The 27,780-nt window shown below is 40.5% G+C and overlaps 3 protein-coding genes across 5 annotated transcripts in view; 1 reads left to right on the top strand and 2 right to left on the bottom strand.

Moving 5' to 3' along the window:
* Positions 1-1,897, top strand: part of uba7 (ubiquitin-like modifier activating enzyme 7) — a 42,243-nt gene extending 40,346 nt beyond the window's left edge. Inside the window, exon 24 of the mRNA XM_037776291.1 lies at positions 743-1,897. Coding sequence (XP_037632219.1) covers positions 743-890 — 148 coding nt within the window. The 3' untranslated portion in view covers positions 891-1,897. The remainder of the gene's footprint in view (positions 1-742) is intronic.
* Positions 1,898-2,240: 343 nt separating this feature from the next.
* inka1b (inka box actin regulator 1b) lies at positions 2,241-4,767 on the bottom strand. Its single transcript, XM_037776303.1, has 3 exons — positions 4,631-4,767; positions 4,473-4,525; positions 2,241-3,290 (listed from the first exon to the last, which is right to left on the bottom strand). The coding sequence occupies exons 2-3, from the start codon at positions 4,473-4,475 to the stop codon at positions 2,361-2,363; spliced, it is 933 nt and encodes a 310-aa protein (XP_037632231.1). The 5' UTR covers positions 4,476-4,525; positions 4,631-4,767; the 3' UTR covers positions 2,241-2,360.
* A 3,317-nt stretch (positions 4,768-8,084) lies between these two features.
* gnai2b (guanine nucleotide binding protein (G protein), alpha inhibiting activity polypeptide 2b) overlaps positions 8,085-27,780 on the bottom strand; it is a 55,324-nt gene continuing 35,628 nt past the window's right edge. For all 3 annotated transcript variants that reach the window (XM_037776328.1, XM_037776335.1, XM_037776342.1), the window contains 8 exons: positions 27,473-27,515; positions 25,212-25,353; positions 16,861-17,021; positions 13,380-13,508; positions 11,295-11,424; positions 10,679-10,832; positions 10,332-10,524; positions 8,085-9,200 (listed from right to left, as the gene is read on the bottom strand). In XM_037776328.1, the coding sequence (XP_037632256.1) occupies positions 10,334-10,524; positions 10,679-10,832; positions 11,295-11,424; positions 13,380-13,508; positions 16,861-17,021; positions 25,212-25,353; positions 27,473-27,515 (950 nt within the window). In that variant the 3' untranslated portion in view covers positions 8,085-9,200; positions 10,332-10,333. The remainder of the gene's footprint in view (positions 9,201-10,331; positions 10,525-10,678; positions 10,833-11,294; positions 11,425-13,379; positions 13,509-16,860; positions 17,022-25,211; positions 25,354-27,472; positions 27,516-27,780) is intronic.

Raw genomic sequence — 27,780 nt, 5'->3', positions numbered from 1 at the left:
CCAAGCTTCCTCTGTTGGGCTAGTGAGGGGAAACTTGAAACTTAAAAAGTCAGATAACATTCAAAATCATTTAATTGTAACGTTTCTATGCTAATATTCTATATTTTTGTTATTGTCAAAAATGCCCATGAAAAGTCCAAAGCCAACAGTACATTCTCAGTACTTTTTTTTACTTCCCTACCCTTGTCTGTGGCCCCAAGCCCATTCGTTCCATCTAGAGATATAAATCCTTAAAAGCAGGTCACAAATATATAGTTCATTTAAAAAAAACTGATTAAATAGTTTCCTAAAACAGCTGGGCACTGTCGTTTTTTGCAAACGTTACATAAACAAGAGTACATAGTATATTTGTTGGAAACTATTTTTCAGCCTCGGATTAATAGACGTTGTGTGTGCTACAGCAGAATGGTGTATGTGGGATTGACATTAACAATTACGGCGGTCTATCTCTCAGAGGAATACACTATATCAAGCCTTGGGTACATAAATACTTAGTTAGTAGGATGAATTCATTGTTGGTTTTGGTCTTTTCATTGTTGATAACAAGGAAAAACAAATCTCCTGACAGGAAACAACAATATATATGCCCCATGTTGATGACGAGAAGACATTAAATGAATGTACACGTGTGTTTAAGTTAGTTATGATTATAATGTTATATCATTTGTTAAATTGATACTTTTTCCATTCTTACTCTTCTCCCAGACAAAGCTTAACGTATATATACTGTATATTTTTGCAGTGTTTCTGACTTGGTGGGGAAGGTCACCAGGAAGGATATCCCTCCACACAAGAAGATGCTGGAGTTGATCCCCTCATTTACTGAAGATGAGGACTGTGAGACAGTCCCACCTATCAGATACCTGCTCAAGGGATGCCACCAAAAATAAGTTTCCACAAAGTGTCCGGTGAAAAGGTGTCACATGGAACCGCTTCAATATGACGAAGCAATTTAAGCACTGTGACATCATATCAGCTAAAAACATCCTCATGTTGTTGCTTTAGCTGTTGTTTACAAATATTAATATCTGAGTGGTTTTTTTTTCAGCATCTATCTATCTATTCTTTTCATGTCATCATTTTACTGACATACTGTGATCATTCCTTTGGTCATGTAAGGTGGAAGATGACAGTGTTCAATCTATTGTCCTGTCACGTAGCCTTGTCCCCAAAAAATACCACAAAATGCACAAATATTGATATTCATTTCCTCTTTTTTTATTATTTTACTGCAAAAGCGGAAACTTGGCAAACTTTAATTTCCTTACTATTAGTACCAGAAATGTTACTGGGAAGTTCTGCTTGCTAACTTTTGGTTTTAATTTACATGTAAAATGTGTCTTTTGAGAGGTCAGGCTAAGAGGTTGTGAAGATGCTTGCCAAGGCATATGGATTAGATGATCAGGGGCTGCTGGGGCAGTACTGGCCTGCTTTCAAGGTTTAATTCAGGTCAGACTGAGCACGATGCTGAAGGGGTGCAGTCAGTTGGCACAGTAAGTACGGTGCTGTGACGATTCGGGGTGCTCTTGCCATCTGAGCGCAGCTGACTTGCTTAAATCCTGCTCCGAGCACACAAGAACCCCCCTCTCCTCCAATAAGAATCCCAGATCTGGTCAAAGTGGAGAAGTTGGACTCATCTGCAGAGTCTTCGTCTGTCCTCAGATGGCTTAAGTGCACGTCCCGCACTTAACCACAACCTCACGATGTGTTTCACTCCACACCCTCATGTTAACATTTACAATGCTCTCTTCCAGTTGGCTTTATTTAACTCTGAAATGATCAAGGCAACTACTCATAGGGGGTTATTTATTCACTGTGTAATTGGGCCTGTGATTGAAGGATGCTGTTTGTGATTGAAATACTTATTCATTAAATATGTCTTTGAGGAACCACGTTATATCTGTGTACTTCACTAATATACTTCATCTCCCTTCCCTCCCATTTTAACCAGGAAAAGGTCCTGTTGAATATACTTGCTTTTTAGTTTTTTTATTGAGCTGACATTTGATAGTATATTTATTTTCTTATAGCAGTCGATTTCACTCCCAACCGCCAACTGTGAGCTTAAAGGTTGACGCAAAATACTGCATCGATGAAAACTGCAGACACCTTTAACCCCTGTAACATCACTTTGTCTCATGAAGGAGAAGCTTAAAATGTGTCAAACTCAATGACAGATGGCTACAATAATGATATTTTTACAGTTGGCACTGCTCAAACTCAGGCAGGAACAGAACACATTTTCCTTAAAAAAAACTTTTATTCCAGATGTATCAACATTTTGGACAAAATCCAATTATGAAAATAGAACCGTATTATTCTAATTTGTGTTAATGGCCAGTCCGGAGTTACAGCATCACTTAAATGTATCCAATAATGTCATTACATATGATGGGTTGTCGGCTGCCTGTCTTCATGAGAGCGGTGAACTGTAACAAGTCAGTGTCCGGCTGATGTAGGCCTGTGTGGGACTGGTGAAAGAAAGGTTTGAGAGTCTGGAGTCCCGCAGGGCAGGACATCCGTTTGGGAGCCTCTGCCACCCTGCTGACCCTCGTGGAGTCTGCTGGCCTCGGCCTCACCTCCACACTTTTAGACACCCCTGCCATTCTGCGCCGCATGTTGATCAAAATGTCTTTGGCAAGGCGCCGGCCCGCATTGGGCTTTAGTTCTGCCGGCTCAGGACACTCTGGTAGGTCCATCCAGTTCTTTATCAGGTCAGCAAAGCTGTTGTCCCCCAGAACCAGAGGCTGTCTGTTCCTACTGCGGCTCAGCAGCGATGTCGTCCAGTCCTCTTGGTCACTGGCCTCAAACGAGGTCCAGCGCTCCAGGCAAGCGTCCGAGGTTGATTTGGGCCTGATTCGGCCAGAAGGTCCTCTGTTTGTGCGGAGGCAGGCAGAAGAGGAGACTCGCACATTCCTGGTCCTCCTCAGCACCACACCTTCATCCTGCCAAGAAGCCTCCGAGTAACCCGAGTCAAAGTCCAGACTCTTCTCACTGCTTGGGGAGCCTTGTGTCAACCGTTCGTGCTCCTGATGCTCTTCCTCTTCTTCCAGGGGGCTGGCCAGGCAGCAGGCAGAGTCATACGTGCTGGCTTCGCTGGCATCAGAAACACGTAGGCGAGCGAGTCGCTCTTGCTGTGCCCTCTGTTTGCAGAGCCGTGTCACAGCGAAGGACCGAGCACACGGTTCACTCAGTGGCCTCGGCCTGCTTATCTGCTTCAGGTCCTGCAAGGATCTCATCATGCACTGCATTTGGTCCCGGAGGCAGTCTGCGGAATCTCCTAGACACAGCTACACAATGAGAAAAGGCACAAAGACTTAGTGGTGCAGGCAGAATTTAACTATAGTCAACACTTCTAACCAAAAAGCTTTATTGGTCGACTTTTGCAGTAGTCTACAGAGCAGTTAGGCTGGCTTCCAAAATATCCCATCATGCACTGGCCGGTCTAGCTGAGACACAGTTGCCTCTGTTATTTCCAGAACTGGGCCAATAAGATTTTTACCAGCTGAGATCACTCTGCTCTATGACTGTATAACAAGTGAAGCATTCCTGACAAACCTCAGAGCAGCTTTATGGAGACCATCCCATACAGTATGATCCAAGAAAATGAAAAAGTCGTGGCTCTGAGAACAGGATGCACATTTTATACTGGGGGGAAAAGACTCCCTGCCTCCTAAAGCGAGAGGGGAAGTTTGAACAAAGTAGAGCTGGATCGTGGAGGAGTGCCGAGCCACATATCCTCTCTGGATTCCCCTAACTCACAGGATGTTGACTGGACTGTATTATATAAAGCAGGAAATGACAGACACGTTTCGGAATTACACAGCGGTCTTGTATTAATTATGAATCGTATCATCTTCCAGCCTTCAGATAAACTGAAATCAATGCAGTCTTGATGCAAGGCTTTGTACAGTTCCATCTAAACCATTCCTGTGGCAGGAAGCACACTCCTAAAAAATCCTCAAAAGAATCAGTAGCTCAACTTTTAGTATATTTAGTTTGCTGAACCTCCCTGTCCTGCCAGTGTTTGGCTTGGAGATGTAAAGACACCACAATGCCATGATGTTATCACAGCTGTGGGTGCTGAACCATTTGGCCCCTGGGGGGCGGGGGGGGCTTATCTGACATACAGAGACATCCTCAGTGGGACTCTGTGGTTAGTCTGCACCTCTTAAAATGCCCTGTTCTCCTTGGCTGCCTTCACACAACAAGGAATAGTGATTCACCCAGTTGTATGCATTTGGTAAGGACTAGTTTGGTTTGAATTAACTGTGATTTGGGGGATTGAAACACTCTAGCTTTCCAAAAAGAACAGCCATTAGAGGAAAAACTTTAAGTATCAGTATATAGAAATGTACACTGCCTAGCGCAACAAAACACTTAACAAAGGGTTTCTGCTTAAGGTCCTGATTGATATCTCACAATCAAGCAATCACTGCATGCATCTACTAAATATATCAGGAAAAACTTACCATTGCATGTGAGTAAATGTCTGCAGTGAAGTTCAGAATCCTGTTAATTGTTTCTGCAACAAAAAAAACAATGCATTAGATAAATGTTTTCACAATTATTATTAAACTTCTTAAAACATATACTGCAGTCATTTATTAGTAGGCTTTTTAACACTCACCTTTGCATTTGGTTCAGAGTTAATCCCAGCTCAATCCACAACTGCACAGATTTACAGTTGATCAGAGATGATTTTGTCGCTCTGTATATTCCCTGTGATCTGAACCAGATGAAGGTCTGTCAGAGGATTTTGATGATGCTGAGCTTTTTGCTGCAGCGAATCAGGGCAGGGCACCAAAAGATCAGCCAATAGCAAGTATCCTGAAACAAGATACCTCCCTCCCTGTGTGATTACAGAGGTCCCTACTGTAACTTTATTGTGTTGTGTTACACTGTGGAGACTCTACAGCTAGAGCTGGATAATTACACATTTTGTTTTATTTAAGAATAAATAGTTTATTTATTGATAGGGTAGATTCAACTAACATTTTACATTTAACCATTAATTCTATTAAAATTCCAAATCACTGACACTGATTGTTGCATTCATAAATTATGACTTTATATTTAAGATGAATGCTTCATTGTAGTTTCACAAGACTGTGTAGGTTTGCATTAATGTAGAGTATAAAACACCACTTTTGTAGAAGTTGTCTTGCTGTCTCTGCATGCATGTGCAGATTAACTAAAGTATACATATCGCCACCTTGTGGATCTTTGTAGACAAGACCTCCCATATTACCATTCTCCTGTCTCTGAATATATAAACCTTTACCTCCTTTATTAAGCTCTGAGCAATGCAGACGGTCCATTCACCATTCTTCTCTTAATTGGTGTTTTAGAAATGCAAACATGGTGTTGGGCTCATAGGAAGTTCTCATTTCATTTGCAGATGAGCAAACCATTCATGAATGCACCTCCTCACCTCACCTCACCTCTTTAGATGTTGATAACACTTTGTATTGTAATTCAGCCACAGTGGTGGGAGACTGCTCAGATCTTTCACTGAAGTAAAAAGTTGTAAAAAAAAATACTCAATTAAGCAAAAGTCCTGTATTCAAAATCCTACCGAAGTAAAAGCACAGAAGTATTTTCAGCAAAATGTACTTAAAGGATTAAAAGTACTTGCTATATTGCAGTGGGTTGAAGAGGTCTGATACGATTTGCTCGGACTCAACAGCTGTCATTAAACCATACAATCAACAAAATCTATATGGGACGAATTACTCATTGAACTGTACCTATGTGTGCTAAGACTACACAGAGGTCGTGTAGCCTAGATGTGCATTTCTGTTGGGCACCAGCACATGAGGGCCTGAAAGAGGGAATGAATGTGCTGACAAGCTTGCAAAAAGGGCCTTGTAAAATGAAATAACTTACCGCATGGCAGAGGAGAAGGAAAAGCAGTGATTAGGAAGAAAGGAATGGATAGTTTTCTTTTTCTGATTTTATTAGTGCTTTTTGAAAAGACAAATGTATTGGGGTCCCATAGGGTGACCCCAGTCAAACGCACCCAATGGCAGCTTATGCAGTTTAAATAGATAAAATAAAATAGATAGATAAAATGTTTGCCATGGGTCCTGATTTAAAGCATCACACACTATCAGTGGTTGTGAAGAAGACACATGCAGCAGACACAGATTTCCTTATGCACTCTGTCTATTTTCATTTAACACAATATACAAATTAACTGCAGCTTTCCTAAAATAATTATAATCAGGTTTTTTTTTCTTCAGATGACATTAACCCTCTGAGACCCACAATAGACCCGTTTTTGTCTTTTTTAGGGGGGTATAGGGGGTCTTTAGGGGGAGGTAGCAGGTCGACAGTACATGTCACATAGAAGTGGTGAACATCATCTGAAAGCTGGGAACCTGAAGATTAATTTGAGATGCAGCTCAACACTGTGTGTCAAGTTTTTCTAGTCATAAATCAGAAATAAACCTTAAGTAATGAATTAATGAATTAATAAATTAAAATGAATTGTGAAAGTGTATAAGGGCTTAGAACGTTATGACAGGAGTATATGATGGTCATCCCCATGCTCTATTATGTCTCATAAGGTGTTGCAGCAGTTCTTGGGTTGATACCATTTGTTACACAGATTTGGTGCTAAATTTAATCAAAAACTTGTGACATTTGGAGATTTCTGCAAGAATTGCATTTTTCGGTGATTGGATGGCGAGTACTTATGTTCTAAAAACTGCTCAGATACCCCCTTATTGTCAATCTACCTAGGAAAGCCATCCATCCTCTGAATACTATAGGTCTCTAGTTTGTGGTTGTAAAGTTTCATGAGGCTGTGATTATCCTAGAGGTCACCACAAGTCATTTATACAGTGATGTCAAATTAAAAAAAAAAATGGTCGACATCATCAAACATGAATACAATTGGGCTCACTGGATCCACAAGAGTGTCGTGTTCACAGTGATACCCAATTCATTCAATTCCAAGACTGTTTAGGGACCCCAGTATGCAGAAATACTCAAACAGTTGTTACTGAGCCTCCTTCCCGATGAGCTAGCATGACATGATGGTTGGTACCAATGGATTCCTTAGGGTTTTCTAGTTTCATGTAATATCAATACCTTCACTCAAGGCTATACTGTATGTGATTCATTTATCTGAGATTCAATTTCATGTTTTTTTTTTCATTTTTCACTGTAGTGTACATGTTCTGATAGCCCAGTTTGTCCTGAAAAAAGAGATGTAAATAACTTGAAAAAACATGGCTGTGTTTTGTTCTACCTCAGGTAGGGTTATCTGATAAACTAAAGGCCTTTGGAAGATTTCTGCCAGTACTAATAACTGTATCACCTGACCTTTGAAATCAAAATTGATGCTATTGCATCAACGTGTAAGCAGCATTTCACTGGGAACCGGTTGAGGTGAAGCTGGTTTTCACTATATAGACCTTTATTTGCCTACCGGTTAAGTAGTTTAGTCCAGTGGTTACCAACCTCTGGGTAGGGTCCCTCCAAAGTGTCCCAAGATAAATCTGAAGTGTCAGGAGATGATTTATGAGGTAGGAAAGGAGAAAAAAATGCTCACGTTTATGTAAAATCTGAATCTCAAAAGTAACCAGTAACTATATCTGTCAAATAAATATAGCTAGTGTCGTAAAAATATAATATTTCTCTCTAGGAGTAGAAGTATATTGGCATAAAATGGAAACACTCAAGTAGCTTTGAATTATACTTACAGTTCTACTGTAAATATACAAAGTTACTTTCCACCAACGGCCAAATGGCACCAAAATAGATTCACCTGTCACCCATTACACATATCACTATTTGTACGTACTCTAGAAGTACTCTCAGAAGTCCATTCTTCACTTTGGGATCAGTATGTGAGAAAACAATCTCAATTCAAGGTCCATTTACAAGCTTTTCCTGTGCTTTCAACCCAATCTTATGGTCTTCATCAGCTAATGTTTTCTGTTTCTACTCTATAGTCCTCTTTCTATATTCTTGTTTAGTTTACTTTTAGTAGAGTTTTGGTCCAGATATGGAGGAACAGAATAATATGCTTTTTGTGCATTTTCATTTGACACATAAAACTGTAGAATAAAAGATCATGTGAGCAAACTTTTATTTACATTTAACAAGTGAATTACTTTTGATCTTAATATTAATGAACGGCTATCATCTATTTGTCTCTACGTTGTGGTGCATCTTGAATGATGGGTTATGTGAACCGAAGTGGAGTAGAAATAGCCCTAATTCACACTATGGAGATAGCATGTCTCTAAGAACAAGTGTAAACAGATATCAAGGCACAAACATATGTAAAAAGACTTGGAATGGAACAAATAGTACAGAACAGATATCTTAAAAGTGACACATAACCATTTCTGTTTAATTTCTTCAGAGAAGTTACTTAAGGAATGTTATTCAGTTCGTGGGGGTACAAGCTAATCTATGGACAGTCATGCAGAACAATGCACTATAGTACAACTGTGGATATTGATTCTGTGTAAACATTGTACAAAAAACATTTTCCCTTCATCCAATTTCATTCTCCATGCTTGTTTGTTTTCTTCTAAAAATAAGCTCTGTGCACTCAAAAGGGTCATAAAATGCCAACATTAGTTAACATAAGTTAATGTGAATTTCATAAAAAAGTTGTTTTTTTGTACTGAATCTTTTTACTAAACTTCAAAAGCAAATAAGAAAAGTAAAAATGAAAACCTAAAAAAACAAAATCTGAATTACAAAAAAACGAGACTCAAAATCAAATCACTACGGTTTAAATGTGGTTCTTAAACTGGTCCTTGAAGGATGAACAATACTTTAATTTTGGCGTATTTTTTCATTTGCCATATGGCATGATGAGATAATGGGTTATTATTATGATAAGTTTTCCTCTTCCAACAATCATCTTCCACTTAAGCCAGTCGGATAATATAATTTAGGTTATAAATCTAATTTAAAAACCAGTAGGGGTCCTTGGTCAAATATGTATTTACAGGCACTCAGTAGTACGAGAACCCCAAGAGCAGTAAGAAATATATATATAAAAAAAATATTAACACAATTGACAGAGAATGTGATGGATGCAAATCAGTGATTGTTGAAGGTTTCTTTTCCCCTCTAGGAATCAAGTCTGTTATGGTTTTCATTATGAAAAGCAGTAATCATCACATGGCTGTTGCAGTCTCTCATGCAGTCTGTGTGCGTCGAGCGTTGTCCTGCATGAACAGAAAGAAGACAAAAAAAGATCCTTTAGACAAATACAATAAAAGAAAAAATGAGAGAAGAGCTGTTATTTCACTGTCCTAATGCACAGGGACTTACTGATTTAATTTATTTAATCAGACTAATTGAGATGTCATGTTCTATTCTTGGAGTTGAATAAAATATATATTAAACTCAACAGCAACAACGTGTTACTGGATAATCCAAGTCAATTTTATTTATGTAGCACAAATTCATAAAATCTCAAATTTGTCTCAATACCGTATGAACAAAACATGACATCCTTTCTCACTGAAAAACTTCAAAGGAGTGAAAATTGTGAACAGTTCTTCCTGGAGCTACTTTTACCTCTTAGAGCTGCTCTAAGCCTCTATGAGGATGGACGGTAGGTGGCGTAAAATATGAAATATCCAAATTGGGGCCATGTTTTATGTCTACACATAACTTAATTCATACAGAAAGGTGAGACGGGCCACATTGGAAAGTGGATCTTGAGACTGAATCTGACCTGAGAGCAAACACCAAGTAGCTAATGTGAGCTGGCAGGTCACGCTGAAAAGGCACCAGGAGCCCAGTCAGCTAGTTTTATCCTGATCTTAACAAGTTTTGCTCTGAGAAACAAATACAGTAAGTAGCTCCACACAGTGTCTTATTTGTGCCAGTTTTATCAGTCCAATAAACGAGCTGAATATCAGCTGATGCATTTTAGTAAAATTAACTAATTACACAGATTTAGAGCTGTTAGAAATGTTCTCACTTTTAGGATGCCAGTCATATGTGATTAAATTCGGGTCGCAACTAACGATTACATTCATTATTGATTCATTAGGCGATTATTTTCTTGATGAATCAATTTGTTTAGTCTTAGTTGTTTGTTTCCCATCCGACCAACAGTCCAAAACACAAAGATATTCTGTTTAACTGTTATAGAAAAGTAAGAAAACCTACAAACACTCACATTTGAGAAGCTACATGTAGGGCCGGAGGGTTTCGCAATGAATTGGCATTTTGTTTTCTGTTGATCGACTAAGTGATTAATTGACAGATGGTCTCAGCTCTAGGCCACCTAATTTACCTAAAGCTGTTTAATAACATTTTATATTTCATAATCCCTCTATTCCTACCTTTAGAAAAGACCACAGTCTTTCAGGTTGTTCTTAATAATGACGTCAGTGACGGCGTCGAAGACGAACTGCACGTTCTTGGTGTCAGTGGCACAGGTGAAGTGGGTGTAGATCTCCTTTGTGTCCTTTTTCTTGTTCAGGTCCTCAAACTTGGTCTGAATGTAACTGGCTGCTTCATCAAACTTGTTGGCTCCTGGGAAGCGACAGTTTGGAAAGACGAGGAAGTGTTTTTAGAGAAGAGATTATGTTTTCTTACGTTGTGATTGGTTAGCCGGCACTGTGCTGACTGCAGCCACAGCAACCTGTCTGTGGTTGTACTGGAGACTAATAAAGCAAGGTGTACCTACCTGTGTATTCTGGGAAGCAGATGGTGAGGGGGCTGCGAGTAATCTTCTCCTCAAAGAGATCCTTCTTGTTGAGGAAGAGGATGATGGAGGTCTCCGTGAACCACTTGTTGTTGCAGATGGAGTCGAACAGCTTCATGCTCTCATGCATTCGGTTCTAAAGAGAAGCAAAGTCGGTCATGGCTTTTACTGCCTCTGCTGAAGCACAACAACACATCAGAACTGCCACCAGGGGACAATGTTGTTTAACATTTTAAAACGAGAGGAATAACCAGTGCAGAGGAGGTCCTTCAGAACATCTTTTGGCCAGGTCTCTCCTCAGCACTTGCTTTAAATTCATAAGCAGTTCAACAAATTGGGGTCAAACGGTTCAAGTCACTTGAAAAATTAGCTTTCATTACATAATTACACTCCATTGGTTCAACTGTAAATGGGTCGTTAAAGTCCAATGAGACAATTTCACCTCCTGGAGCTCACTATTATTAGGCTATAATAAAAGGAATGGGTGAGCATCTTACACACTAAACTACCTCATGCTGCAAATGAGCCGAAGAGCAGATTTATGAAGCTGGTAAATGTATATCATCCATGCAGATGAAGACACAGTTTTTCCTCTTACCATCTCCTCATCCTCAGCCAGCACCAGGTCATAAGCACTGAGTGCAACACAGAAAATAATGGCTGTGACTCCTTCGAAACAGTGGATCCACTTTTTTCTCTCCGAGCGCTGGCCTCCCACATCAAACATTCTGCAAAGGGGATAAAACAAAGGAGTTGCATTGTGTGTGGAGGAAGGAGGTCACAATGAAAGACAGTAAGGTGAAGCTGATATAGAGAACCTGGCTTTGAGGAGGACAGGAAGGAGGGATGATGGTGAAGGAAGGAAGGAAATAGAAAGTTAGAAAGACATTCTATCCCTGGGATGTACATTAAGTTTTCATGAGGCTGCTTTGAGAACAGAAGTGGTGAGGAGGTGGAGAGACGTCTGTCAGATATCTGATAAAGACTGCAGGCGTCGATGGGAGGCTATGAGAAGCAGGCAGGCCTCTATATTCAGAGCAAAGCACCGGCTAATGGGGAAGCTGAGCACTGTGATCGAAGACTGTTAGAGGTGTGAGCAAAACCCTAAAGACGGCCGAAGCAATGACACAGCACCACATCCAGCACGGCTGCCATACTTTGATGATACATGATGAAGGGCAAATCTGAGGTGTTTAGTTTTAGCAGACGCCCAAGAAGCACCATTTTGACGAATCTAAATTAAGCAAGATGACACTTCTCTGTATCTGTAAGTATTTCCTTGCCATACTTATTATGGTAAACAGGACAGAATTATAAAAACGTGACTTTCTTCTTATTGATTGCCTCCATGTATTATTCAGGCCAAATATTGAGGCTGTGACAGAAGGTAAATATCAGAGAGTTTATCAGGACACAGGTCACACCAGAGCCATGCGGCTGATTTTTTTAATCATCCAGATCTGTTAAGTTACTTTAGTTTTGGGTATTTTATACACAATTTTCAAATTGCAATATTTGTTAAAGGTGAAACGTGTGTCAAAATATCATCTTAAATTAGATATTGTCGAGCTGCAGCGATGTCCTGGCCTACACATCATATTCTACAGGCTTAAGAAAACATCTTTGTTTGGTACAGATCCCTGCAAAAAATCCCACCATACTCATTTTTTTCAATGAAAAAGAGAATAATTATGTAAAAATGATCATACCCTCTAATATCGCAAATGCAGTATCAGTCAAAATAATCACAATTAGATATTTTTTCAAAATCGTGCAGCTTTAAACAAAACTACTGAGGCATTTTATTTGATATATTTTGTAGATTCACCTACACACTCTACCAGACTACTTCAGTGTAGGCCCTGTTATAAAATGTTTAAGCACTTACTGTATCTCTCGCACATCCTCTATCAAGAGATATATCTATACATCCATTACTATCCTACACCTGAGTGCTCGGGCTGGGTCAGAGCATGTTTTATGTAAGATCTACACTAATGTACCATCAAGGACACACTCAAATGTTAGCATAAAGCTCTGGTTTCATTATGCGAGAGCACGGTGGGAAGAATCTAATTTATTTACTCAGTGCAATCGTGATAATTGGGCTTTTAATTGCTGGCATAATTTGGCTTCTAAGTAGCCGAGTTGCACATTTCAAGACAGAAGGGTCAGTCGCCCTTTGATGCTATTAATGTTGTGACCAAAATTATGTCGAACAATCTGTTTAGAGCAGCTGTGGAGGAGGCTGGTACGGTGATGTAACTGCTGATAGGGACTAATTCAATTAAAAAAAAAAAAACATATGATGACATAACTTTAATATCCAAGCTTGGTTTTTGCTTCGCTGCTCTCCAAAAATAGACGGTTATATTTTATTCAGTATCGATCATGTTTCATGTGCTCTTGTGTAGCTCGTAAGGCAAACTGACAACTGGGAGGTTTTTATGTATTACCAAATAACACTACAAGCGAGCATCAGAGATGAGTGAACACTAGGGGGTCATGTGACCACTCAGGCTACTTAATGTCAAATGGCTAAATGGCCTGTTTTGATGTCGTAAAAGAGAGATCGGTTTGAGAGTGGAGATAGCAGTGCAACTTTCGTGTACTTATTTACTTTTTGTTTTTAAAGTATCTGAAGTCCATTAACAGTGATACTCTCAGTGCTATGTGGTCTTACTTGAAGTGCAGTTCCTTGAAAGTGAAGTGAGTTTCCACAATGCCAGTGGTCTTGACCCGAGTTCGCAGCACATCCTGCTGGGTGGGGATGTAATCTGCTTTAGCTATCCTCTCCAGGTCATTCAGGTAACTGAGAGACAGAGAGAAAGAGATTTCAACTTGATTTGTAACCTGCAAGAGAGAGAGAAAAAAACACAGGCTGTATACACACACGAACAGATAGGCTACTTGTGATGCATTAACATCAGACAAAACATCTGCATTTTACTGAAATCTGCTGAACTCCAGCAATTTAGCGAACTTTCTGTGGAGTGAGTCATGTTCTGCTGCGTTCAATAATAGAGTTAAACTTTACCTAGCATTTGATTAGACTGTTTAAGTGCCTTTTTAAAAGGGATTATGCAAAGGTCTTATAATAATAACATTATGACCAAATGCATCACGCAGGTTAGACTCCAATACTGTGGTTGTTATTTCCCAGAACTGTGGCTCCAAATGGTGGTTGAGAGGAATCAGGTTTAATTAAACCTGAAATAACTGGGTTGTTTTTTTTTGCGAAACAAATAACATATCATCACCTTTTAATATGATATGGCTAACTTGTAAGCCGAGGGGAAACATTGTCACATTGCTTCTATATTGTCATTATAAAAATACCGATTTGCTGCGGTAACCACATAGCTATGGCAACGTGCTGGGACTTCACACATTGAGAGTCTAATAGGAGAAAAGCGTATCTAACTACAGCACAGGGACAGAAAGCAGCTCTGTCTTAAAGGGACAACCTGCAACATGGCAAAATCAGTAATACCAGTAGCATTGTACCACTATTAATCATAAATGGAGCGAGGCCTGTAAGTTGGTTCAGGCAACTGGCGTGCGCTGCTACACCCACACATGACATACTCCCATTGGCTGAAACATATATTCAACACACCCTTCATAGCAGATGCCGTTAGGAGCATCGGAGGACACCAGAGGCACATGATTTTTTTCAGGTTACCTGTCTCATGTACTACTTTCACGATATAGCGACCGTTTTATAGAAATAGCTTTTTTTTTTAAATCATATTTGCTCCAATCTCGCCTACTTCAGCTTTAAAACTCACTGGGGCTTGCGTCACACAGACAAGATGCTGCGGGTAATCATCCACACATCCACATTGATTTATTATTCATTGAATCATAATACAGTATATCTAAATTGCAGATATTGTTTACACATATCTCCCACACTCAGCTGTTGCTTATATATACACATGTATGCACTGCTGGTTATCTGTTGCCTCTTAGCGCTGCATAACATTTCTTAAGAAATGATTTGTCTGCTCGAGTGTAATATGCTGCTGACGTTAAATATTATCCACTGCAACAGCTGATGTCCTAACCGGCTGCTGCATATCTGGTGGTTTTGCTGGGTTTCGATTTATTCATCTCAATTCTCTATATAATATATCTTGTAATAGATATATACGTATTACCTGGTGTAAAACTCTGTATCTAATGCAGTTTTTTGGAGGCTGAATGATTTATTGTCACTCCAATCTTGGCTGTGCTTGGCTTGGTGTACGCTTGTGGGGACTGAGATGAGGTCAGAGCGTGGATGCCAAATATCAACTCTGAACATACTCTGCATTCATATAACAAATCCCCATGTGAAACGGCTAACTGGGATGTCCATGTGAGACCACTAAGGGATTACCACTAGACCCACTAGTACTATGTAGGCTACTATCCTTAGTGGGAGGATTTCTATGGCAACATGAATATTCTTATCTGATTTGTTCCAATTTAGTGAATTTGATGTATGATATTATTTCCTATATTGTGATTTGTTTAAATACAATTCACTTCATACTTTAAAGATGATTTGCCTCTTAAAAGTAAGATAGTGGGGCGTCACTTACTTGAAAGAGCAGTGTTGAAAGTATGCGAAAATGTTGAAAAGAACATTACACAGGGTGTAAGCAACACAAGTTCAATTTCACACAAAGGAAAAAGACAGTAAGTTGTCTCGTCTCATTCTGTCAAGTTGGCTGCTTTTCTTTCATTTTTGGTGTCTTTTAATTCTCCATTCACATCTCTATCCGTTTTTTGCCTTTTCTCTGTTTTCTGACAGACTGTTGGTCAGTAGGTGGAGTGTGGAAGCATCTTCACCATGTTTGACACAACCTGCTCCACTTACACAAGCATTGCATCATCTTTATCCAAGGCCAGCTGGGAGCTTTAGTGGCCCAGCCAACCTTCGCTTCACAGACTGAAAGATATATATATATATATATATATATATATATATATATATATATATTTATATTTCCAGCATTTCATTTTTTACAGATCTCATTATTCATGCATTTCACTTCCACAGAATAATCAACCTGATATCACGCAAAAGCGTGTAATAGACCCGGCTCTCTACCAGAGGGTAGCGTGTCAGTGTCACGTTTTGTTTCACCAAGGCGTGAATATTACACACGTGTATGAAGGTGCAGTAGCTGCCAGGGGGGCAACAAAGCCACTCACTTAGGTTTAGGAAAAACGTCATGGTTGGGCTTAAAATAAGTTTGTAAACTAAGTAAAATACGTACGGAAACAACGTAACATAAGTACAGAAAACACGCCACAAACGTAACTAAAAAACACTTCACTAATGTAATGGTCTCCTGGTTGAAAGTCCTGCGATTGTTGGGCCCATCCACATCTCCACCCGCCTTAAGCGCTTTTTATTCTTTGACAGTACCTCTGGGCGTAGCATATTTACCCAGATGCATTTACAATGCAGTCAAGAAGACTACATGGCGTACAAATAACACGCCAAAAGCAAGGCGTTCTGTTTTTATAGCACTGCTTAAGGGTTTCATTATCACATCTATCAATTCTTATACACTTGGAGGCAAATAGAGGCCGATGCAATTTTTTCGTCTCTCAAGACGAACTATTCTGTTCTCTGCTTATTAAGTTACAATATTAAAGAACCAAACCCAGACAGGTAGAAATAATCCCTAAATGGAAGTTATTGGACTATCTTTCCAGTCTCTACAGCTCCCTAGAGAAGTTAAAGACTGCAGCGCATGAGAGAGGCTGAGAGGACTGTTAGATCCATCACAACACCGAGAGAACAACATCCCTAATGGCACGAATATTAAACAGCCGTGAACCAAATACAAAAAAAACATTCTCACTGTCACTTTCTTGAGCTGTTTTATAACCATATTAAAATAACATTTATATGCGGTGTTTCAGTTGCAAAACTATTTTCTAATATAAATGACAAACAGGTATGCGGGATGACAAAAAGAGCACATTTGACAGGTTGCTGTGAGGTAACCACATTTACATTTATAGTGGTGAAACACAGAGTCGGTGATTGCATAATGATTGATGTACAACTACAAGCAAATATGTGTTAGAAGAAAAACATAAACGAATTTGATTCCTAAGTGGCATCACAGTATGAAATACACATACTAATTCACACTCACTATGCTGCAGAGTCGTTAAGTTGGTACTCTCGCGACCGTGTAAAGCAATTCTGTATGCCTCTGTCACCCCACAATCGCCTGATCACGCTGGACAGATCATCAGGAAAGATGCCCTGTTCTTCAGCAGCCGCAGACAGGGCGAAGAGCTGCTGGGCATCGTCCTGCAGGGGGCGATAAGGACACAGGATAGTTACAATGGGAGCATTTTGAAATTGTCAGAATTAGCATATGAATTCTTGAGTTAAGGCCCAAAACATGATTTGTGAGGTCACAGTGACCTTTGACCTTTGACCACCAAACTCTAATCAGTTCATCTATGCTGCGGTCGAAAAGTAAAAAAATTACGTCCTAATGTCTTTTCATATCCACTTTTCCTTGACCTCGATGGAAAACGTCATGAGGTTGAGGAAAGAGAATTCATAAGGATTTAGGAAAAGACTACCGCGGTGTTAAGAGAATCCGACCGCCCTACACTAGGCTCCGTAATGATGATGCGTTGGCGGCGGATGTTAGTGACGTGGCTCTGCCACAGTGAAACTACAATATTCCAAAAACGGACTACAAAAGGCGCTGCTTCCCCCCGTGCGTTCTTAAGCAGCTCTTTCAGTGCCTATATTATATTGCACAATGTAGTCTAATATATATGATAAATGGGTACTGTAGATAGACAGAGGAAGTAAGCTTCATGTTGATGGATAGATGCTGTAAATCTGTATGTTGTCTGTATGTGTTTGCATACATTACAGCTCCATACATACAACATAGTTAAACATTTTATAAAGCTAAAAATGCTGTGTGTACTATATTTATACTGTATCCCAAAAACATGCATCATTCTGTAACATTTTATGTTTTTGCATAAATTGATGATGCCACTATCATCTCCTCTCTCTGTAATCCTCCAGAGATGTAACCCCCTTGGCCATTTCTAACACCTGAGCTAATTGGTATGCATTGCTCCCAGGTTGTGACTGAGGTCGTATCTGAATTGTCCTGACCAGGGTTCAACCCAGGAGCAATGCACTGGCTTGGTTTGAATTGACAAAAGGAGGGTTGAACAAGGGCAGGTTAACTCTGGTCTTAGATACTTCCGGATCGTTTCACTCCGTTAGGAACCTTCCTAAGCAAAATAGACTTTTCGACCGCAGCCCTTGAGTCCAAGTGGACGTTTGTGGAGATGAAATTCCCTCAAGGCGTTCCTGAGATATCACGTTCACAAGAATGGGATGGATGTAAAGGCACCTTGACCTTGACCTTTGATTTTTTGACTACCAAATTCTAATCAGTTCATCCTTAAGTCCAAGTGGATGTTTGTGCAAAATTAGAAGAAATTCCCAGACGGATGGACAACCCAAGAACATAATAGCTCCGGTCAAAGCTGTCGCCGGCGCGGAGATGTAAAGAATGTAAACCTATCGTTAAACTATGTAGATATAAAACAATAAACACAGAAGAAGTGAATATCTGTGCTCTACATTAGAGCAAATCTGTTAGACTGAGTGAAAAATGACAAATCAAATACAGCTCCTCAAGAATGATCAACAGTCAAAAATCCTCAGGCATTCGTATTTGAATACATATTGCTAAATAAATAATGTGTGGTCGCAGAGGGCCATGTCTCTGGACTAGTGCCGAGGAAGCAAAGGTTATGACAGTAGTAATATAATGTGATGATGATATCACTGAAGCCGATGCCAGCCAATCCGTGCGGAGCGCATGTAAGATATGTTGGTGTGACTCAAGGTAACAGCATGCAGCGCTGCTAGAACAGATTGTGGTTTGATTTCCTGCTGTTTGCCACCATGCTTGTTTCTCTCAATGCTCCATCTTCCTGTTGTTATGACATTGACAATGTTCTCCGACCTTTATTCACAATGAGTTATATGGTAAAATACAAAAAAGAAATAAATAATCACTGGTCGGGTTTTGGTCAGTATCTGGCATGCAGGAGGAGCTGTTTCCCTGAATATGATCATAGTCATTATTAAAATAATAGAATGATTCACATGATTGTGTATTTGTCACATTTGAGGAGAAATACATTTCGGTCTTAACCTTGTCGGACAGCAAATGTATTTATGCTCCTTTTGTGGGTAGCCATGTTTCTATATTTTAAATGGATTTTCTTCAGCCGATTGATATTTATTTACTTTGTTCTTGGTGAAAATCAATCACCACTTACTATTCTTTATTTTGAGGAAGATAACAGTTCAATCTATTGAGTTTTTGTGTCTGTATTCCAATGTTTGAAATAGACAAATAGTCTTATTGTTGTTTTAGAATTTGTTTTATTCTAGCGGTATTTTGTTGCAGTGACTATGACTGCTGAGCTTAAACACAAACCACCATGAAAGAGTTTTAAAGGGACTGTTTGTAACTTCTTACACGTATAAATCAATCCGGGTCGGTGTCACATGCGCACTCGCGTGTGGTTACGCTGTTCAGACTCAGACTCCAACACAAACTACACGGAAGCACCATAACCGCAAAGTTCTATCTAGTGAAGCCCGACTTGCAAAACAGTGTTGGCCGCGGTCAGAGGACGCGGGGGAGACACAGTAGCTTTGGTCTCCAGGGCCGGAGTCTCTGCTGTACTCTGCTCCTCTGCTCCTCTGCCTGCCTGCTTGCTTTCACTCACACGCCGCGCTCGTTCTCGCTCTTTCGCTCCACGTGCATGCGCGCACACTCCACACTGCAGAAGAGTTAGTTTAGCTCTGAGAATATCTAGTGAATGTACAGTGGACCTTTTTGCAGAAATAACTGCTGCAGCTCCTCCAGACCAACAGAGGTTTCCCGTGTCTTGTGAAGTGACGGGGCTCCGCAGCGAGACACGTTATCGTCTCCGACCAAAACTCGGGTGTATTCCCTGTTCCCACCGGCTGCGGTCGGGAGGCTGAAGCAGGAAAAGCCAACACTAGGATCAGCATTGATTCATGGAGAGACCTCCGTCTGGTCAGCTAACATTACTGCCAAGCAGCTGAAATATAGAGTGATATTGTGGTTTTAGCTGACGTGTGTCGCCTCACTGTTTTGAGCGATGCTCGTTCATGTCTATTTAGAACGAGCACAAGCGCGAGCAACAGGACGCTGACTTTCGTTGACTTAACGGCCACAGGTGTCGCTGTTAACAAGCAATTTCTGATTCTTACAAACAGTTCCTTCAAGTTTAGCTATTAGATCATAAGTGATTTATACGGCAGTGTATCCCTCCTCCCTCAACCAAACTAAACAGCAAATAGTGTGGATAATGTTTTCCCATTTTGGTTTCGTTTGATGTGCATGGGTATGCATGCGAGTACACAAGCACAATCTGTGTGTGTCATATTGCACTTCTACAGTGCTGCAGTGTGCCAGTATTGGCAGGCTAGCACACTAATTGCCATGTGTGGGAGTCTGTGAGAGTATTGTCACGTACATACAGCCATTTGACAGATCTGTCAGGGGAAAAAAGAAAAGTCCGTCCATCGCGCTCTAATGACCACAGCAAGAGTCCTCAATCCTTTTATTGTAGCTTCAGTTTCAGCACACATACGCCGGCTTCAACGCAATATCACACTGACTCACACACACTCCTCCACAGGAATGAGTTCAGCCACTGTTAGACCTTACTGACAGCTTGTTCAAAGGCTGAGAAGTGTTCACAGGGAGCAGCAGACTGGATCTCAGCCTGAAGATGGGACTCGTGCTTGTTGTTGATGGTGGTGGTGTGTGTGTGTGTGTGTGTGTGTGTCTCTTCATGCGTCTGTGTGTACAGGGAGTGTCAGTCTGTCTGTTTCTGTATAAGAGTTTAATAAATGAACTGATGAGGTTCTGCGAATGTGTGTTAGAGCTGCACCTAATTATTATTTTCATTATTCATTAAATAAATTGTTTTGATTCATTGATTAAAAGGGACTATTTGTAACTTTCAGAAATGCTTCTTAACAGCGACACCTGTGGCCGTGAAATCAACGAAAGTCAGTGTCGGGCTCGCGCTTGCTCGCTCTCAATATACCTGAACGAGCATCACTCAAAACAGTGAGGCGACACACGTCAGCTAAAACCACAATATCACTCTATATTTCAGCTGCTTGGCAGTAATGTTAGCTGACCAGACAAAGGTCTCTTCATGAACATGATTTAGATCTGATCCTAGTGTTGGCTTTTCCTGCCTAAGTGCAGGCTGAGGCAGCGGGGCTCTCCAGCGTGTCTCCCTGCTCTCTCCGGCTGTGGGCGGAGGAGACACCGGCACCCGGTCGGTAACGAGAAGACAACGTAAATCTCTGTAGAGCTCCGTCACTTCACAAGACACGGAAAACCTCTGTTGGTCTGGAGGAATTATTTCTACACAAACGTCCCCTGTACATTCACTAGATATTCTCAGAGCTAAACTAACTCTTCAGCAGTGTGGAGTGAGCGCACGTTCACGTCTAGAGGTGGAGCGAGCTGAGCTGTCTGAGTGAAGGCGAGCAGGTAGAGGAGGAGGGTACAGCGGCTACACGCGAACGCGCATATGCGAGCGCGCATGTGTGACGACCCGCTACATTTATGCGCGTACAAAGTTACAAATAGTCCCTTTAAGCATTTCATTTAAAAAATTAATCACAAATGGCCATCTAATGTTCCATCCAAAGTCAGGTTCAGAACAATAGTCCAAAATCCCAAAGACATTAAATATATAATCATATAAACGTCAAAGAAAGTAAAGTGGAAGCAGTGGGTCCTTGATTTCAGACATAGGTAGGTACACAGGCAGGTTTTATCAGCAGCTAACTAATGAAGCTAACATTAACTTCATGAGTTGGTTGAAAATACTGTCTGGCTGAGTTTTTAATGTTTCTAGCTGACTCGTTTTACAACATGAGCTCTGTAAAGAAAATATGCACATGATAGCTACATAGGTGATATCATGCTTGACACGGAAAAACGTAAGACCATGCCGTTATTTCTTTCTGACATAACCCGCTTTGGCTGATTAAATGGCAATCCTAAGATTTCAGCCCTGGTTGATTCACTATTTCTATTTGAGTGATACAAATGGTGCTCAGAGTTTAGCAGCCTGGAGTCTTTTTTGTCGATACAGGAGCTTCACCTTTTCAAAATTGTGTGCATGTAGTTCCATTTTTTGTGTGTGGCAACAATGGAGAAAAACTGTAATGGCACAGTCATGAATGCGCAAATGCAGACAAGTATCGCTAAGGCAATATTCACCTGAAGACTCAAAGATGCTAATTTGCTACACAGAGAGAGAGAGTGGTTTTGAGCCCCTTTGCTCACATAGAATGGAAGTAAACGGAGGGCAAATGTTCATTTCGCACACGTGCAACCGTGCCTTAATACAGCTTTATTTTCCGGGCGTGTCGCCAAAGACATCTGGTTTGTAATAATACTGCAAAATATATCGGGTAAATATTGCAATACTTTCATCAGCGGCCATAGGCTCTTTTTTTTTAGATAAATAGTGACTTAACAGACATTTATTTAAATGAAAATCTCTGAGATTACCACTTTCCACACACACACACGTATTAAAGTCCCAATAAACAATTATCCAACATGTGGAGAAATTAAAGCTTGACAGCTGATTTGCTTAGTTAGAGTTGCTAAGCTATGATGGGACAATCGCTGTTATTGGGGGCGGGTTTAGAGAACGGTCAATTGAGGTTGGGGATGTAACGTTAGTCCAGAAAAAAAAAGGAGAAACAGACATGCAAAGTTGACATCAAATGATGAATCACAGTTGTTTAAAAAACAGAATACAATCCTTGGCCACCTGTAAGGTCGTCTTTTCACAGATGGTAGCCTTCAAAACATGGAATACATTTGTGTCATTGCTGAAGCTGCAGAGAGCACCTGGCACACTAAATGTGCTGTTAAATTGTGTCGTGCCAGCACTTTCGAATAAATCCAATCCCCAAACCAGCACTCAGTGCCGCCGCAGCTGTTGGCATTAAGCACACTAAGTGCAGCCTCTTCTCTCTCGGTGTATTACAACTTTAAGGAGAGAACAGATCAAAGATGGAGGAGGTGAAGGACCACTTCCCTGCAGGTTACAAAGATGGATCAGAGAAGCAGTACACTGTGTTCTAGTGTTTCTAGTACCAAAAGCAATTTTACAGCTGAAAAAGAGGCTCAGGTGAATGTTGCAAAACACATGATGCAACATTTGGCTTGGCACAGCTTACCAGTGTTATTGACTTAACAGGAATTGCCGAGAGCAGGCATGATTTGAGAAACAAACCTGTTTTCCCAGAGGCACCACAGCCTTGGAATAATCGTTGTTCACTGGGTTATACTGAAATACGGGTAAGGGTAAGTGAGGGAGTAAAATGTTTGTTTCAGAGATAACTCAGAGTGCATGCAACTGAGTTTTTCTTCCATTATTATTTTGAGACAGAGAGAAAAGTGAAAGGGACACAGTGTGTTGCAGAAACAAAGGCAAACTCTTGTGATTTAAATTCTGGGCAAGCGTGAGTCTTAAGGACTGCACCAGATATACAACATCAAGATGCTGCTGATAAAACAGGCTTTGTTTTGTTGTGGCCTGAGGGAGATCCTGATCTGTCCACGGTTAGTAAGGCCAACTGAATTCTGCATTCTCACACAATAGGGATTTCTTTTCAGGCTGGTCAGCTTTCTGCTCTCGCTCTTGTAAAACCACTGATCTTAAACAATTTATCTATTTGCAACAAATATGTGACTGGTCTTATGCATGGAATGAGTCTTTTTTCCTTGTGGTTAACCCATGCTTATGCCATCAGATGTAAGAATTTTGGAGGGTGAAAATAACAAATAGTGAAGTAGATATAAGCAGAAATGTCATCTAACTGTAAAGCGAGGAATCTCTGTCTGTGGGTATGTGCGTTTGTCCTTCGCATATCTCGAGAACCCCTCATCCGATCGTCTTCACACATGGTGGGTGTAATACTGGGGACCAAAGGGAGTGCCTTGGCGAATTTGGTGCAATTTGGACACACGACACGTTCAATATTACTAAACTTTGAATAAACAAGCCACCAGAAGGGGCTTCAGGGCTCTGCAGATTGAATCAAGCATTTCGTCTGCAGCGGACAGACCGCGGCTCAGTTCACTGCTGCTGGATCCTAGATATAGCCCACTAACGCTGGATAGCATTACAACCAAATTTGTCTTTACTTCTGCAGCAGGCAGAAACAACATTGTTGTTAATGTGTTTTAGTACTTCATACCTTGCTTGTCATTTTTACTGTATCAACTCTATTTTTATTTATTACTATCCGTTCTCTTGCTTTTTATGTCTTTGTAAAGCACTTTGTAACTTGATTTTGAAAAGTGTTATACAAATAAAGTTATTATTAATATTAGGCAGTATATTTTTGGCATCATTGGGTAAAAATTCCATAATAACCTTTCAGCATATTGTAATTCAAGTGTTCTGAGAGAAGACTTCTGCACCTCCTCATGGCTCTGTTTTCAGGCTTTAAAAAATCTAGCTTGTGACGGGAGACTTTGACCAATCACAGGTCATTTCAGAGAGAGAGCGCTCCTTCAACGGAGGCAGCTGTCAATCACTCATGAACTCTGATCAAACGATCAAACTAGGCAGCGCTGATCAAATATGAATTAATATTCTGTTACTGTAATGCCTATTTCTCTCCTCAAATGTTTTCAGAAACATCTTGTAGTGTACTGTTTAGCTGTAAAATGAGAACGTTTCCTCCGGGTAGTGGGCGGTGCTTGGTATTTCTTCAACTGATCTCAACATGGCTGACAGGTCACAAACTTTCCCACAGGGATTACAGTAACAGAATATTGATAAATATTTGATCAGCGCTGCCTAGTTTGACCGTTTGATCAGAGTTTGCAAGTGATTGACAGCTGCTCAGAGACGACAGACTCCAGCTCGGCTCTGATTGGTTGTTTTCCTCCGGTCTATGAAATCTTGTAGATGCCGTTAGGAGCATCGGAGGACACAGATACACATGATTTCTTTCAGATTACCTGTCTCATGCACTACTGTCAGGATATAGTGACCGTTTTATAAAAACAACTTTTTTTAATCATATTTGCTCCATTTCTACCCACTGCTGCTTTTAGTACGTAAGTTATATGGTAAAGAAGTCAACGCTGACTTTCACACGGGACACGAACGCCAGTGTCACGGGTGAAAGTCGGGTCTCTTCAGACCGGCCCCAACCTCTTCCTTTTGCGGACTTTGTCGCTTTTTATACGTCACATGTCCTGGCTTACTTGGATTACATCCAAATTGATTACGTGGGTTATATACAAATTATAGTGCATTACTTTTCATAGGTATAGCTATGAGCAGTGTATGGAAACAGCTTGAACAAACGCACAGTGCTTTTGAGTGTTTGTGTGCTTGTGTGTCTTACCACTCTGCCAGGGTTGCTGTAGTCTATCTTGAGACTGGCCATGGCTTTAACAATGGCCATAATAGACTGGATGGTATTACTATAAACCACTGCTCGGTACTGCTTGCACTCATCTTCTGAGTAGCCATCTTCATGGATGATCCTAAGAAGGAAAAAAAATATGCAAAATTGATTACAGTGTGCATTAAAAGGAATAGATTCACAGCTCTTTCAAGGCTGTCCTGTGTCTGATTTAAAACACACTAAAACGCTCAGTAACACTGAGGGGAAACTGCAGTGTTGGGTTATAATCCTCTATGGGTTCATCATTACAAGCAGCCCCATTCACATACATGTAGTCATTTGATCCATTGTATATATAAATCAATATATAAATCAATAAAATCATTGATTGTAGCAGCTTTAAAATGGAAATTATTATGACAATTGGGTAGCTGTTTTTGCCACATTCAAATTAGGGTGTCACACTAAAAACTGATTATTAGTGAAAATATTTCAGCAACATTCTTCAATGCATCAATTATTAAGTTTACCTTAAAAACCATATACTATTATAAATTAATATATGAACAGTAGAAACAGAAAAACAAACATTTTGAAGCTGAAAAGCAGCTTTTTGTCAGTGTATGATTGTCTACATAGAAAGCATATACTGTACACTCCCTCACAATTATCACGTCAGCATGCTGTGTAGGATGATGCGTAGCAGTGCGGTTAACACACAGTGAAATGGCCTCAACTCTGCAGCATCCAGTTGATGCAGTATCCTGAGTTTACCTCTTGCCACAGTATTACTCAGAACCTGAGAGTGAGAACTAAGTGTCTGTGCAACCTCTCATGAGATGCAAGCATCCAGGCTTCATCAGGCTGCAGAGGGAAGTGCAGAGAGAGAGCATACTGAGATGACCCCACATTAATTCTTAAAGGGACTCTATGTAAGAATCAGAAATTGCTTGTTAACAGCGACACCTGTGGCCGTTGAGTCAACGAAAGTCAGCGTTTTTAAGCTGTTTTATGAAAATGATTGGGTTTTCCTAACTTTCTCTCCTGTTATGTGCTGTTTACACAGGATACACCAATGTGTAATGTTACATAATAGGCCAGTGTTTCTATCTTGCAGGCTGATTTATCGGTACGCCTGTACGTGTTAATAACCTGGCTTCAAAACGCGACAGACTGTTCCTGCTCCAAACTCATAAAAAATGGATTCAATGCCTGGCTAGCCCAGAGGAGTGTGAATAATTAAGCCATTTAGGGTCCTGTGAGTGCATATGTGTGTGTGTGTGTGTGTGTGTGTGTGTGTGTGTATACAGTATGTGAGTGTGTTCGTTACAATATCCTCTGTATTCACCAACTCTTCACTCTATTCTTGTGCTATCAGCAGCAAAAGACAGTAACAAACATGAGAGGCCACATTGTCTCCTAGAAACCACAGAGGAGGAAGTCAAATTTATTGTATCTAACATTGATGTGGTTACTGCAAACTATTGGGCTATAACTTCTGATTTAATATGGTCAGTGTCTGAGCCAAATGCAGACGATAAGATCAGTGAATCATCAGATAAAGTATGCTCTTGTTTGCAGCTCTGCTGATTAGCTGGCTTGACAAACACATCAGGATTTAACATTAATATTTCACTACACCAGACAAGGAAAACAGAACAACAGAAATACAAGTTGGCAGATTAATTCTTCTTCTCCCTTTAGCTTAGTTGGTAAACAAGTATTATTACTACCTTATCAAGACTGGAGACCATATTATGGTTAATCTTTTGTATGATGTAAGCCTGTGACATACAATGGCTCACCTAACACACTAGTTTCACATTGGAAACACTCTGAAGGTGGAGAATCCATCTTTATTATTAAACATCCATCCATTATCTATAACCGCTGATCCTATTCAGGGACTCGGGGCGATCCCAGCTGGGCGAGGGCTGGGTACACCCTGGACAGGTCGCCAGACTATCACAGGGCTGACACATGGAGACAGACGCTCACATTCACAAGTTAGAGTCAATAATTAACCTGCATGTCTTTGGACTGTGGGAGGAAACCGGAGAACCCGGAGAAAAACCCACGCTAACACGGGGAGAACACGCAATCTCCACACAGAGGGGGCGCAAGCCGGTTTAGAAACTGCGACCCTGTAGCTGTGAGGCGACAGTGCTAACCACTGCACCACCATGCCACTCTTAGATTAAACAGAAAAGGCCAAATATATAAAATAAAATAAGACACAGATTGCTTTTGTAACTTACTTCATCTGCTTTACAATGGTGCTCTTCCCAGATTCCCCAGCGCCTGTAGGAACATTAAAAGATAAGAGTTACAAAGGAACTTAAAGTGCCTGTTTCTGTTATCGTTCTGTGTGTCTTTGTGAGTGGAATAGTGTTGAACTTTGGCTACAGCTATTTCTGCTTTGAAAACGTGAGCAACCCAGAGATGACCAGCCACCAACATCGCATTCTGTCTCCTGGCTTTGGTCTGCTTTATTTATGTTTCCATATCTGAAGACATGATGTGCAGATATGCATGAAAAACTCCCCTATTCATTTTAACGTTGGTT

This window comes from Sebastes umbrosus, chromosome 1 (assembly GCF_015220745.1).
Source record: "Sebastes umbrosus isolate fSebUmb1 chromosome 1, fSebUmb1.pri, whole genome shotgun sequence".
In the NCBI taxonomy this organism is placed as follows: domain Eukaryota; kingdom Metazoa; phylum Chordata; class Actinopteri; order Perciformes; family Sebastidae; genus Sebastes; species Sebastes umbrosus.
The sequence above is the reverse complement of the archived record's forward strand: the minus strand, read 5'-3'. Positions and strand labels throughout refer to the sequence as shown.